Here is a 12559-nt window from a genome sequence, read left to right as displayed (position 1 = left end):
TTACATGCCTGACACTACTTAAGCACTCCGATTTCATTTTTTATATATATACTCTTGGGTAAACATACAAACTCTGCCTACCTTCACAGACTTAGGAGTTAATGAACATATGATTGGAAGTAGCGTGACAAGGTGTTAAGTGATAGGGAACCACACTGGCACAAATATGCAGTCTCCCACGACATGCTATCAACTTTGGTTATGGTTCATTTAATAATAATTTACTTCACAGATCATTTCAAATTCACTTTAGATCTTCAAAAATTCTACTAACATTAATCCTCACAACACTCCTGTGACAATGCTGATTGTGTCAGTGATACAGATATTGAAACAGGTCAATGATAGGTATTCAAGGCATGGTAGTGATATTGCTGCTGTCAGTAAAACCAAACCCTGAAATCAGGACCTCTATTATAGTGCTCTTAAAAGCAATGCACTTCTTAAATCGTTAAAAAAATGTAAGAAGAAACCTTCAAGTAGTTTAAAGTCCCCCCAGATCTCAGGAGGTAAGACAATAATGCCTGAATCAGATTCATTACAATTAAATCATTAAGCTATTATTTTAAATTCAAAAATACATGCTTGCACTGCATCACACATTCAGTAATTTGTTGCTGCTGAGGTTTAAAAGAGTTTACATAAGTGAGCTAATACTTACTATTCTACGTGATAGACCTGACAGATGTATTTGCAATCACTTTTTACATCTGGGTCCAACAATATCTCCTCTATGTAAAATGTGTGTTGAATACTACCAACAACCTCTTACCTTCGTGCAAAAGAAAAGTGGGCTGAGGCACTGGGAGAGAAATTCCTAGGGCTATCTTGAGGACTGTTTCCTGTTGGAGATGATACACAAAAAAATTATTATTAGAGGGTGGGGTGAAGAAAACTCACTAAAAAACATTCAGACATATTAATCCACACATTTCCAGCCGGTTAAAAATGAATTTCAAAATTTCTTCTCTCCCAGTCTCTCTGAAAATAAAGTCTGAAATAGAATCTTACTTCAACTGATGTTTCATTTATACTGGATTTTAGTGACTGGATTTTCTAACTCGTAGAGAACTGTTCATTTAGCCCTTTAATTTGAAAATTCTCAAGACAATTTGCTAACTATGTTTAAAGAAACCAGTACATTAGTTTGAAACAACATATTTTTAATGTCAAAAAAAAGGTTGCTTTTTTAAATCATACAAAACATTGAAAAATAGAAAAATCATGATCAAACATATTTAGCCCTTATACAAAGTCTCTACAGCATTTCCACGGGAGCTTTATTGTAATTTATTTTTTCATTGCTCATTTTTTTCTATCTCCAAAACAAACAAGCTCACAAAACACACTGGACTGAGTTTTTTTACCCTTAACTGTACTTTGTGAACAGGTTTTTAACTTTAGGGTCTATTACTTCTTCCTATTAGATCTCCTGACCTCCTGCGGATCAGAAACCTTATTTGAAGACGGAATAAAAACGACCTGTAAAAAAACCCAAAAAACTCACAGAATACAAAAAAAAACCAAAACCAAACAACCAGATGCACACAAAAAAAATCTAAAGCCCAAATAAAAAAACCAAACACCACCTCCCCAAAAAAACAACAAACCCCCACAAAAAGCCAAAAGGATGAACTTTAAAGTAGCATTGGCATACATCTAACCATCAATCTTTCCTTAAACTTTTTTTTAAAATGACAGCAGCAATACATTTAAAAAAATAATGTATTTGTTGTAGCATTTTATTTTTGGACATAAACGAGACTGCAACAAAAGCAACTGATAAAAAAATAGCTCCTCTGTAGCCAGCTAGAAACAACGCAAAATGTTTGAGGGGAAAACTACTACCTGTGTGTAAAAAGGCCAGCACAATAGATTGAGTCCTTAGAGGGCTTCAAGTGGCCTTGGCTTCTACTCAAATGTTTTAATTAACATTGCATTTATCACAGTGATGCCCATAACAGACTGCATTAATTCCATATGAGAAAGCATAATTGTTGAGCAATTAGGTACCAAACATAGAGATCAACACACATCCCCTCACTATCTCCCTTCTCTTTCTGTCTAGAAGCAGATGCAAGATGCTTTTTGAGTTGTGTTTAAATCACATCTTTGCAGCTGCTCTTCCCATAGCCCCAAGAGACATGGATTCCACTCTCACTGGCCAATACTCCCAACGTTTTTTTGCCCATTTATCTGTTGTGCCAGAATTATGTCCTTTCTACATTCCCTCCATCCCCTCAAGACTCCAGCTTCTTCATTACCCTTCAGACACTTCTGAGGGCCTCAATAATTCCACGGTGGCAAGGATTTTCATTCCCTGAAGGGGGTTGGAGCAGAGGAAATCTGAAGCCACAGATTCCAATCTTTACTTGCAGACCAACAAAATTTATTCTTATCCTGCATCAACTGTAAACACCAAATTACTGAGAGCAACAGTTCATTTAATTTAACAGCTAACTGGATTTCTTTTGCTGCTACCAAAGCTTACTTAACAAAGATAAGCTAAAAAAATACATATTTTAACACTGTGCAGATAAAATATGGTCACAAACTTTAACTGCTGCACTAGAAAAAAATTGGCTGTAATTTGGAGTATGTTGTGGACCTAGATAAGTAAAAAAGACAAAGAAGCTAACTTGAACTCTGGTAGAAGAGCACGTAATTAGGCTAAATATAGTGAAACAGAAACAGCTTCTGACAGGAAACACTTTAAAAAATCAGAATATGGAACTTTGTAAGCCAATTCCTTTTCTTTGCTAGCTGAAGTTATATATGGATATAAATATGTTTCTAACACAAATCAAGGACGTGCCTTACTGTCCATGAGTTAAAATATATGCAAACATTTCATATAGAAGAAAAAAATATTATTCAACAACGCAGCAATTTTATAGCTATTGCAGTGGATTTGGATTTGTGGAGACAATGCTGCAAAACTATGTTGCTAGAATCAACAAAGATCACTTCCTTACAGACAAAACCTGAAGAAGTCAAAGTCTTACTCAGGAAGAGCCTCAGATCCTGTTATTAGGAAAATCAACTTGCAAGCATAACTTTCAATAGCAAATCAGCTTTTAAAATAACAAGACCAGTGACGCCATACACATAATACCTGGATACTAAATCCTGGAGGTTTATCTAGAAGTCGTAAGAACTCACACAAACCTGGAAACAAAGAATGCGAATTCAAACCCCTAATGACTGGAGAAACAGCAAGTGCTAGCTATTACAGGTTTAAGGTGTGCTGTTCTAGAGGAGCAAGACAGGTTGGAAACAGAGTCCTGTATGTGACCTCCATCCATCACAGCATTCATCCACCCATGTGCAAGTCAATACCTGGGAGACTTTGAAATAAAACCCAGTGCCAGTTAACTCTGTCCATATGCGCAGTGCTTGCTTATGAGTCAAAGACTGCTGTTCTTTGGGATTGCTTGTATTGTATGTTTTAGTCCTACAGTATCTCTATGTGACTGAGATTACTGTCTGTGTTTCTGATCCAGTAAACTGGACTGGTGGTCAGACATTAGATAATTAACTCCAGCGTCCTCTGGGAGACACAATGAATAGGCAATCAACATACCAAAACAATACTCTGCTTCATGACAACACACAGGGTAGCTCACTTTGCAAGCACCTATTGTTAAGCAAACTGTATCAAGACAATTCAACTGTGATTGTTTTGCAAGTAGCTTCAAGAAATCCTGTGTCTTTGCCACAGAGGAAAGATGTTTTAAAAAAGCATATTACAGTCACTGTATATTTTTAAGTATTTTTAATAACTGCCTACTTACAAAATAAAGCGTTTCAGATGCTACGAAATTTCTGTTAGTACTGAGAGAATACTAGATTAATGATAATTGTTATCCCAAATTCCTGATGGATCAAAGACAAATCGAGTTTGAAGTTTTTTAAAATGTGCCATGGTACATCAGAGCCACATTAATACAATATAACCATAGAGTCCTATGTTCCTCTGTGTTAGTTTACGTGGTAATGAGCCCACACTGTTAACTGAACAACACACAAAAACACCCACCTACAGTTGCAGGTCTGGCTTTCTTACCATAACAAACAGCACCAGTCAGCAAAACATACAGCTGGGCAGTAGAATCATTTTGAGTACTTCTGCAGGTGCTTTCCAAAGAGGTTCACTCATGTGAGGAGCTCAGGCTATTTAAAAATCTGGATTAACTATGTCTGAAATCAGCAACTGACTTTCCCCAGCTATGGCAAGGAAGGCCTGCATGATCCTTAAATACACTTGCAAGAAAGCTCTACATGTTCTGACCACTATTTAAATACTGGCAGCGCTATATTTTTATGGGATTTCATTTCTATCTGCATGTCACATACCACTTAGATTTTCTTCTCCTGTCCTAAAACTAGTAGAAGATGACTTGAAATATCCATAACCATTTTACTTCACCCAAAAGCAAGATGAAATAAAAAGTTTTGTTCTAGCAAAACTGTTTTTGTAATTCTACATGTGGCAGTAGTCAGAGTAATTGATATACTGTATTATTTTCCTTTCTGTTTTCTTTTAAAATCTGAAATTCAGAACCCTGCTTTAAACTCCAGCTTTTAGCATTTCCATACTTCACCACAAAAACACACTAAGGGGCCTCATTTATTTACAAACATAGTCTTTCTTTCCCTTAAAATATATGGTGCAAACAGCTTTATTCATTACTACGCTTCAATGTTGCTAACTAAAGTACATCTCTCAAACAGAATTATCTGATGCAAGCAGTAAGTCCTGACATAGTAAGAGAAGAGTATGAACAGCCAGTACTCTACCACTGTCCACATAGAAAGCTCTACACAAGCCTAAAAAATCCTAGAAAAAGGATTACAAGCGGAGGTAAAACCTTCTTGAACTTTAATTTTGATTTAGGCAATTGCATCATGTAATCCCATTGTGAGAGACTGGAAACACTGATGTCTTTCCAAACAAAACAAATCAAACGACAAAATGTCTCGAGGCATTTTGGGGTGCATGTGTGCTGAGGAAAGGGGCAGGTCGGGCCTGACCCTGATGAGGCAGTGCCCTGCCCAAAACACCCCCAGTCCCCTAGAGCCTGTATCCCAGCCCAACAGAGATGCCAGTCATTGGCACAGCAGAGGCAGTGCCCCACACTCCAACTCTGGAGCCCCTAACTCAGCTGCTGAGTGGCCAAATGACTGGAAGTTCCACCTGGGGGAAAGGCCCAGGAAGGCCAGGGGTATTTAAGGCCAAACACAAGGCCATCACACTGTCTAGACCCTGCCTCCTCGGGGAAGTTCTATCCAAACACCACTGGAACCCAGTTAGTAACTGTACATGGGCTCTTCTGTATCTTTACTGTCTTTCCCTCTTTCTCCTTCTTCTAATTCCCTCTTAGGATTTCTGAATAACTTAAAATCAAACAGGCTTAGTGTTTGCTAAGTTGAATGGACCAAGTCAACACTTTGAGAAGTGTTTCTTGCTGACTGAATGTTGCACTAAACCTTTTGCCCAAGTTCTTTGATTTTCTAAAGCTGCCAGTGAAGTTTCTTTCTGTTGTTTTGACCTCTTGAGAATATCTTGTCGGTATTTCTCCCATGTGTCCAACTCGGGGTACATGAAAAACCCTACACGCTTTTAAAAAACCTCATTGAGCGAGTTGTTTGGGGCCTTATATTTTAAATGGATTTATTTAATCCCATAGAAAAAGTCAGGTTCATCCCTGATAGACAATTCTTTAAGACACCTCATGTTCCAGTATATATGGCCAGCATGTGCTTCACTTCCTATTCTATGAAGGGGGGAAAAAAAAAAGGCAACTCCGACTGGTTTAGATGACAATACCATCTTCCAGTCTTCTAAGGAAAGCAAGTAGTACCTTTCAGTCTTCTATAGAAATCTCCCACATTCTATCCTACCAGCCCTTCTCCCCATATGATCCCACCTGAACATTTATGACCATAAACGTATGCAGTGTTCCAGATGAAATCTAACCAGGACATTGTATGGTGGCATGAAATCTTCCCAAATTAAATTGAAAATTACTTCCTTTATACATCATCTGAGACTTGATTTTCAAATGCATTAGACTGGTCCTTGCAAACATCATCTTATCCAGAAAATGCAGTCAGATCCTTACCTAAACTGTTTATAATAGGTGAGTTCACAGTTCATCATACGACATTTCTGTTACAGGTCTTCCCAGTACAAAATGCTGCATGATTGCAATATAATTTCATACTTTTTTATTCCAGTCCTTGAGATCATTCACTTATTTCAACACAGTTCCCCAATGCTATTTCATACTGGATGTCTGCCAAATTTGTATCAGCTACACAAATTTTATGCCAATGTCACTTATGAGAAGAATAAAAAAGGTTTGGTCACAAAAACAAAACCTGAGGACTCTACTGATAACCTCCGCTCCCACTTTATAATATTCCTCATTTTAGCACAAGCCTGTCTTTATCCCCTTAAACAATTTCCTACTTACAATTCTTGTCCTAGGCATCTCAGTAGCACTACATGGAATATTATTAAAATACAGACAAATAAAATTTACAGCATTGCTCCTAACAGCTAAATCTTGCTCTTTCAGCAGATACAATTAAAAAGCACCACATGTGACTATTAATCATTAGGGGTTAGTATCACCCACATGAACAAGCTCCTGTGACTGCTGAGGTGGGGACACCTGAATGCCCTGACTTGCTGAGATTATAATCATTCACTTTGCAGGCTGGGTGGCGCAGATGACCTGCCTACACAGCATCAGACAGTCAGCTAGAAAAGCCCATTAATGACATGGGTACCAGGCACCATCCACGTTAATGCTGCAACTCAGTTTCCTACAATTCTCAATGTATTCAACAGCTCATGGAAAAATTAGAAGTACTTTTCAGCAGGTTCCACCAGCTTCCAGCCCAAATACTAAAGGCAAAGGATGTCCATACAATTAACCTAAGACAGTTGCTAATAATTATGAAGGTTTGAGCCTAAAGACATTACCTGGCATGTTTTCTATTTTTGTAAGAAACAGAAACACTTTATGTAGTGAAAGCTGATACTGTGTGATCTTTACATGTATGCATAAGGCATAGCAAGAGACTTCGGCTGCAAATTAGTCTGACTTTCCAGACACAAATTATCTCTGCAAGTAGCTACAGGTTGGGCATAGAGCAAAATGGAATTGCATATATTGTATTAGCAATTAACATACACAACAGAGATATACATTACCTGCTATACACACTGTCTTTTTCCTGTCCCCTTTATTATCCTCTCCACACAAAGACCTTACACCTCTCTGTGTGCTCCCAAGCCTTGGACTACTTACTGCTCTAATAACTCTTTACTGTAGCCCAGGAGCTTTTATGGTCACTGTTGCTTACAAGCAAATCTGCCCCTTCCCTGACAAGTGCTACTCATGCACTACTTGTACTCTGCTCAATCTACTTACTTCATCAGTGTGGTGCTGTCTCACTGCCTCTCCTATCTGACATGAATCTGAGTATGACCGGGCTGGTTAGGGTTACAGTTAAAAAATTCTACGTAAGTATTCAGTGTTTGTCCAAATCAGCTTGCATCTGTTAAGATTAACAACAAACTCCCTAGGAACAATCTTCTATTACCTCCAGAGCAAACAATGAAAACTGGGGGGAGGGGAAGGAATTTGCCTGACATCTCTATATTAGACTTTCTCATAAAGGACAATTATTATTACCCTAAAACTGGGCCACTGGTCATCCTCAAAGAAGTCTATCTAAACTAAGGAATAGCTGGTGCCGCCAGTTCAGACTGCATCTGGAAGAAAAACAGGACTACAAGGAAGAACATGGGTATAAAAATACACCTTGAAGAAGTATGATTACATCCAAGATGCTCTTCCTCTAAAATAGAATAATCCTATTCACATCCAATCTGTTTTGGCTAACTTGAACCAGTTCATATTAAACAGGAGCTACCTGAGCTCTTCAGGAGATCTGAAGTAATGGCAAATTGTTTCCGAAGGTGCAGCCAGACCTCTAAATGACTGCTCTGCAGATATCAAAGATGAAAATACTCTTGAGCAAAGCCACAGACACTGGCAGAAGTGCTTATGCAGTGCACTCTAGAGAGCTCCACCTTGAGATTCTGGAATATACCTTCACTCACTTTGCTACACTTGACACAGAGGACTCATAGCACTTTTTTGCCCTCAGAGATGGGAGGTCATGGGGGAAAAATACCTAAGTAGCTTAAACTTGTGGTCCAAATAAAACCATCTCAAGTAAAACATGCCAACAGAGGTAACTACGTATTTTGCTTGCTCTCCATAAACAATGAACTAATGTCGAAGGGAAAAGGTTGTTAGGGAATCCAAGGGTGTCCTTACAAGGAATGAAAATACTCGCTTCAGATACCTCTGGGGCAACGTATTCCTAAGCAATGCCAACAATCTCATTAGGATTATACAGAAAGCTGAGGGTAACACTAAAAACTATCCAGACGATAAATAAACTAAATTGATCCTGGGTGGATTTTCAAGAATGTGACAATTTTGATTCCATTTGACTATAGTCGAATAGTCTAGAGTAAAGGGCATACTGATTTTGGGCGAGATAAGAATTTTTTTGTCGTCACTGGTACAGTGCTGTGTTTTAGGTTCAGCACAAGAGTAACGCTGGTAGCACACTGATGTTTTAGTTGTTGCTGAGCAGTGCTCACCCTAAGCCAAGGACCTCTCAGTGTTTTAGGTTCAGCACAAGAGTAACGCTGGTAGCACACTGATGTTTTAGTTGTTGCTGAGCAGTGCTCACCCTAAGCCAAGGACCTCTCAGTGTCCCATTCCCTGTCAGTGAACACGTGTGCGAGACACTGGGAGGGAGCATGGCCAGGAGAGCTGACCTGAACAGGCCACAGGGATGTTCCACACCACAGAACATCATGGCCAGAACGTAAACTGGAGGGAGGTGGTCAGGAGCAGCTGGCTGCTGCTGGGGGTTGGGCTGGCCACTGGTCAGAAGGCGGTGAGCAATTGTACTGTGGCTCACTTGTTTTTCTTGGGCATTATACACACTCTCTCCTTTTCATTAAAATTACTGTTGTTATTATTATCTTCAGTAGTAATATTATATTTTAATTTGTTTTGTTTCAATTATTAAACTGTTCTAGTCTCAACTCAGGAGTTTTACTTTCCAGTTTTTTTCTAATTTATCTGCCTGCTGTAGCGGGATGCTGTGAGTGGGTGAGCAGATGCATGGTACTTAGTTGTTATTACAGGTCCTTATCCCTTTGTTGTGCTTTAACTCCAGCTGGCAACTAAGAATACAAACTTAGTACAAACACTAAGAATCTAGTCCACTTTAATAACAGCAATTAACGGTACTCTTTTCAGTAAAGGCAACAGCAGACTCTCCCCAGAGATGGATGGAGCTCCTGAGAGTAGGGAGTACAATACTGGGATCCAGTACCCCAAGAAAAATAGATCTGTCAGAAAAAAGTATTGATGGTATGAAACAAGAAGCCAAAATGGTTTTAAAAGAGCATGAACAGTAAGGGACATGCATAATCTATCCATCTTTCCATCTGAATGACTCAAATCATAGCAGATGACGTCTTCCATTTTCCTGCTTCATGGAATCAGGGAAGTGCCCAACAAGAAACCTCTGGGCACTTCCTTTCCACAATCAAGGGAAAAGTGACTTCAGAGTATGTCCAGACCTTGAAAGCAGCCTCAGAGATCTCCCTTCCAGTTTCTCACCTTAAAGCAAATGTGTTTGTTCTTAAAACTATCTCAGAAGATAGGCCACGGCAGGGCAATCTGATGCCAGTCTGACATACCAAGCCCAGTTAAACTTCCAAGACATGAAAAGACAGTAAAATGTAATTTTGCATATGAAATAATTGAGTATCATAATTTCTGTCCTAAAATGATATTAAGTACACATCACGGTTTCCAAGCATATTTCCAAGCAAACACATGTTTCTAATCACATTTAAATGAGAACTGCCAGACAGAATTCTACTTGACCCAGGACTCAGCTGGCTGACATGAATGTTCTGACTCTCTAGGCTCAAAATAGCTCCTCTTCCTACTACAGAGGACCTATAAAACACTACCTCTCTCCTTGCTCCAGAAGAAGAAAATTCTGTGTTTTAAATGATGCCCTTGAGGACCCCAAGGAATGGGAAGGTAGCATGAAGGGACTAGAACCTTGTAAAGTGGCCACACATCTCCACCGGTGCTTTTGGTTTAACTCGAGGAAGCAAGTTAGGCTTTTTCTAAAGCAGGAAGCAAAGTAACAAAAACAGACACAATAGAAGTAAGAGAAAAGAGGACTGAGAATAATTCCCAATGCATGTTTACAGATGTTGAGAAGGTGAAACAGGAATGAAGCAACCAGGAAAGTTGACAGTCTAGGTTTGTTGCAGCCTCTCTCCTACACTCAAGAGGACTGCTGCACAGAACTAAGAAAAGAATGACCCAGCAAAAGGTGCAATGTGACGAAGCTAAATGTTTCTAGGATAGGTGGTACTCAATGGCTGAAGTTCCTAGCTTTCTCATCAGTTCAACTGAGTCCTGTAAAAGGTAGATACAAGAACCAGTATTTTCCTTTGACAACCCAGCAACAAGAAATTGTGCAATGGTCTGACCAAGTTACATCAGCCATTAGCATCCATGCAGCCTGCTCCTGAGCCAACACTCACCTGGGTAGATTGCTTGAATGAAACTGAACTCTGAAAGCACGCAAGAAAAATTACTTTGGAGAGCAGGTGCTCTCCAAAGTCCTCCAAATTCTGCATAATCTCATGAGAACATACTTGTCAAAAATGTTATTACCACACTTCAGCCAAGAACAGGCTGATGAATAAACCTGTTTTCAGTAAATGCAACCACTGACACCTCGCTGCACATTCAGCTTACTACATGCTCCTCAAGGACTAGAAACTGGTTTGTTTGTCTCTCCCTCTTCTGTTGTTTCCTCCTCCAACAGCAAACATTAGTAAGAAATACATGAAGGTTTTAGAGGATCATCTCCAGTCTCTCAGAGACTCATAGCTTGAGGTACATGTTCCCTGGCTGTAAAGTAGCAGGCTGTAAAGTAAAAACTTTCAATTTAAGGAACTTTTCTAGGAGAATCTCAGATTCAAAAAAGACCCTACAATCACATATAGCTGGACAGGAGATATACCAGGTTCTCTCAGTGGAGTCAAGGAGGCCTCTCTGACTTGGAGTAATTCCTCTCAGCCAAGGAGGGGCAAGAAGAATAAACCCAGCAAACTGTACAGCACACACACCCTCTACCACACTTTGCAAGGAAACAGGCCTTCAGTACAGGCCACCACAGAGAGCAGCAGGGAGTGCAGCTCTGACAACACAGAAATAGCAGGATCAATATAAATCCAGCCTCTTAAATCTGACATTACATGGATTTATAGACATCAAACACTTGAAACACTGAACTCCTACTGCATAATAGATGAAAATTTTTAATTAAGGAAATTTGCATCTTTTTTTATTTGCGTGGCTTAGGATGACTTTCACAGGGATTTGATGTACAGACTTGTCTAGGCACACTAGCTAGGATGAGCTAGGAGCCAACGGTTGTGTATTTACTATATTTAGCCATTCACAGAAGCAAGCTAATAACAGAGCTGGCCATGCACATGCAAATTTTCATCACATATATAATATTTACTGGTGCTGCTCAAGTGTCTAGCACACCTACCTTCAGAAGTATCCAAATAAGAGAACCTACTGTATTGCTGTCAAATTTCTGTAATATGTTTTTGAATACACAGTACATACTGCTGAGTTTATGCAAAAGAACCATTTACACTTGATTTGTGTTTTTACTTATAGAATTGGTTTTCAAATTTCAGAGCCACTTGACAGTAGTTGTGACATCAGCAATATTATTTCTCTTTTATTGTTTGAGAAATCAATTCAAAAGATGAAGCAACTGGCTGAAAGCCTGAGTCCACTGCCAGACAGGAACTTTCCAGCGTTTATCAAATACACAACCTATATCCAGACCCCAGGTGACATGTGCTGGCCAGTCCATACTTCTGAGTTTATTAGGCATCATTGGTCCAAGCTTCCCATTTCCAATCAGGTGGTATAGTCACTTATCTCAGCAGACATGCTAGAGAGCAAGCATTGTTATTGCTTTCCTCAAGGCAGCACAGCACAACCAAAGACAGTTTTTATGGTGGCCACAATCTCCTCTTCTAAATGGAAATTTCTGCATTTGGGAGACCCAAAACAGCATTCCAAGATTTAATTTTTCAGTTTCAAAACAGTCTGCACCATGTTTTCCTTTGTTTGTTTTAAATGCTCTGCTGCCTTGAACTCTTCACAAATTTTCATGTTGCCTGGATTCCTAGTTGTGACAGCTGCTTCTGAGAGTGAAAATCACCACCATATTTTCTCTAACAATGCTGGCTTCCACAAGAAAACTGGAGATGCCTTAATATATTTCAAAAATCCATGTGAAGCTCTGCATCTCATCTTGTTTCACATCTACCCGAGAGCAGTCCTTCAAAGCATTCAGTGTCATTGATCACACAAGGATTAGTGTGGGGCTTTCA

General features: G+C 39.3%; 1 protein-coding gene across 8 annotated transcripts in view; it reads right to left on the bottom strand.

Moving 5' to 3' along the window:
- The window catches only part of MAST4 (microtubule associated serine/threonine kinase family member 4), a 289105-nt gene that overhangs the window by 65188 nt on the left and 211358 nt on the right, over positions 1 to 12559 (bottom strand). For all 8 annotated transcript variants that reach the window (XM_069000723.1, XM_069000726.1, XM_069000725.1 and 5 more), the window contains one exon: positions 773 to 842. In XM_069000723.1, coding sequence (XP_068856824.1) covers positions 773 to 842 — 70 coding nt within the window. The remainder of the gene's footprint in view (positions 1 to 772; positions 843 to 12559) is intronic.

The sequence above is a fragment of the Aphelocoma coerulescens genome (genome assembly GCF_041296385.1).
Source record: "Aphelocoma coerulescens isolate FSJ_1873_10779 chromosome Z unlocalized genomic scaffold, UR_Acoe_1.0 ChrZ, whole genome shotgun sequence".
Taxonomy (NCBI): domain Eukaryota; kingdom Metazoa; phylum Chordata; class Aves; order Passeriformes; family Corvidae; genus Aphelocoma; species Aphelocoma coerulescens.
Note: the sequence above shows the minus strand (reverse complement) of the source record. Positions and strands in the feature narration are given on the sequence as shown.